At 37.0% G+C, this 2,500-nt stretch overlaps 1 protein-coding gene across 5 annotated transcripts in view; it reads left to right on the top strand.

The window, feature by feature from the left end:
* LOC137992565 (uncharacterized) overlaps window positions 1–2,500 on the top strand; it is a 12,263-nt gene that overhangs the window by 1,362 nt on the left and 8,401 nt on the right. For 4 of the 5 annotated variants that reach the window (XM_068837952.1, XM_068837954.1, XM_068837953.1 and 1 more), the window contains one exon: window positions 2,355–2,500. This exon is cut by the window's right edge and continues 123 nt beyond it. In XM_068837952.1, the coding sequence (XP_068694053.1) occupies window positions 2,397–2,500 (104 nt within the window). In that variant the 5' untranslated portion in view covers window positions 2,355–2,396. Of the gene's footprint in view, window positions 1–141; window positions 206–2,354 lie in introns of all 5 variants that reach the window. The other variant, XM_068837950.1, reaches the window with a different exon arrangement.

The raw sequence follows: 2,500 nt of genomic DNA, 5'->3' as shown, positions 1-2,500 counted from the left end.
ACAGTAAAACAGTAAATTCAGAATACACTGTAGAGACCTGTATCAAAAGTTTAATGACTGTAATTGAAGCGTTATCCAACTTTAAGAGACGAAACTAGGTTAATCAACAACTGACATGTTTTTTATTCCTTCTCTCCCCAGTCCCTATTGCGCACGGCCTACACAGTCCAAAGTTCACGCTAACACAACATCTCCCCTTTTCAAGGTCACAAACAACTTTTTTTTATTCCTTCTGTCCCCAGTCCCTATTGCGCACGGCCTACACAGTTCAAAGTTCACGCTAAGACAACAGTAATTAGCTGAGCAGGAATTTGTACTAAAAGTTAAATCCATGTGCTGTTTAATAATTCATCAACTCCAGTTGATTTGTGCTGGGGTTTGCAGTCAGGAGTACATGTGACTCAAATATTACCTGCTGATTGGTCATAGCTTTGATGTATAGTTAACCTTTTGACACCTAAACCAGCCTAAACCAGCCAGACTATTTTACTCTGTCTAATGCCAGACAATTTAATTTTCGTAAATGCATGGGGAACCCACAGGAGTCAATGGGTTAATTAATTTTACAGTGAAAGTTAAACCCCTTTCCTATAATTTGCACTTCAATTTATTTTGGACATGTGAAGCAGAAAGGTCTTTGCATAGCCTGTGTAGGATTAGCAATCTTGTGCAAAGGAAGTCAGCTTTGAAGAGATTTTTCTGCACTCTGGCAGTGCAAAACATTTCTCTCTCTCCCTCTGAGTCCATAATTCAGAACCCAATTCAAAATATCTGGGCAGAGCTGATCCAAAACACTTAAGCACAAGGCAGTTTCTGTACACCTACAGTGTAGCCTATTTATAATCCAGCACACTTGCCAGTTGTAGGCCTAATGGACACACCTTAATGCATGTCTTGTATTCTAATTAAGGAGCTTCATGTACATGAATTTGAAGCTCTGGAGCCTATGACACATTATTTTCTTCTCGACTCGTTACTCTCGGAAGTCTACAGCTGATCATTTTGGGTCTTTCATAATTTGCACTTGCAGGGTTTGGAACTCATCCTTGCATTTATCTGATAAAGACAACTAAATTTAGCACTTAACAAACGTTCCTTCAAAGATGAACGTCTTGAATCCGACAGGTACAGACGTGTATGATCCTGAGAACCCAGCTAGCTCCTTCATATATTAATTAATAATAAGGTATAAACATGTCACTCCTGCTTGATATGGAAAGTGCAATTAAAAAAGTACATGCACTCAGCAGACCAGGTGCCAGTTATCCAAAGACTGCATAATTACCACTTTATCTAGAGTATGATTAAAATACTCCATGTTAAGTATTGACTAAGGTTTTTGTACATGCCTTTTAACTTGGATATGCTAACCCTAGACAGTGCCTATTCACAGTTACGTGGGCATTTAATTGAAGGGCAGTTTCACGCTATTTTAGTCAAACTTCCAAACACAAAAAGACGTCCAAGTTTTTACATCAATGAAAACCACAAAATAATGCTGTAGTTTTGTTGCCAATAACCATTGAAGTGCACTGAAGCTTTTCTTTGTTGTTTGCAACCAAGGATGGAGAGGATAGAAATGAATTGAAACTTGAAAAAAAACTGGTCAATTTTTTCAAGTTTGGACACAGTGTTTTCCGAAAGACACCAAAAACGAAGTGCACATTAGCTCTTTGTGCCATACTTATATATAATATTTCATATCTTGCCGGTGTCAGGAATGTTCTGCGTGTGAGCTAAAGTACTAATTTAGATTTTACCCATTTTTGACCTAATTAAAGACAGCACATTATATTAAGCATGACACTGCCCCTTTAATATACTGAAATCTTTTGTGCAGATTGAATTTTATTTATTGTTTTGCTACTGTGGATAGTGACCTAAAATATCCACCCGATAAAGTTCTCTTTTAATGCACAACTGGGGCCACTGGAGTAAAATGCACATCATAAAACCCAAAACCTTCACTCATGCTAAACTCTGATCTAAACATTGTTTTAGGCCTAATTTAAGGCGTAATTTACAGGTTGGCATTAGTAAAGGGGTTCTAAGGTTGTTTCATCTCCAGTCTGCATTTTACAGTCTGCTGTTTCAGGCGATCTCGAACAGTCCTTGTCTTATATATTTTTTGTACACAAATATTAAAAGCCCCTTAATAAGAAAAATACTAAATATCATAAATTTATAAAAAAAAAATAATTTTACTATATGCATGTGCATGAATGCAGTTGTGCAGTGTCAGTGGAAAGATTTGTTGTAAGACTTAATTAATTAGAAAGATTCAGAGCCGCATTATCCAAATCCTTGGCAACGATACAGCAGTGCTGTAATTAAAGGTGTTTGTTTCATTTCAGGTGTTAAAAGTTGGGAAGAACCAATTAAAAAGGGAAGCACGAATGAAGCTACAGCTAAGTCTTACAATGAACCAAAGTGATGCACATCACCCAAATGACACTTGTATTGGTTATCAAGAGAGTGATTGTGATGACGATGACAGAAG

The sequence above is a fragment of the Montipora foliosa genome, chromosome 2, assembly GCF_036669935.1.
Source record: "Montipora foliosa isolate CH-2021 chromosome 2, ASM3666993v2, whole genome shotgun sequence".
In the NCBI taxonomy this organism is placed as follows: Eukaryota; Metazoa; Cnidaria; class Anthozoa; order Scleractinia; family Acroporidae; genus Montipora; species Montipora foliosa.
This window is presented reverse-complemented; position numbering and strand designations above follow the sequence as displayed.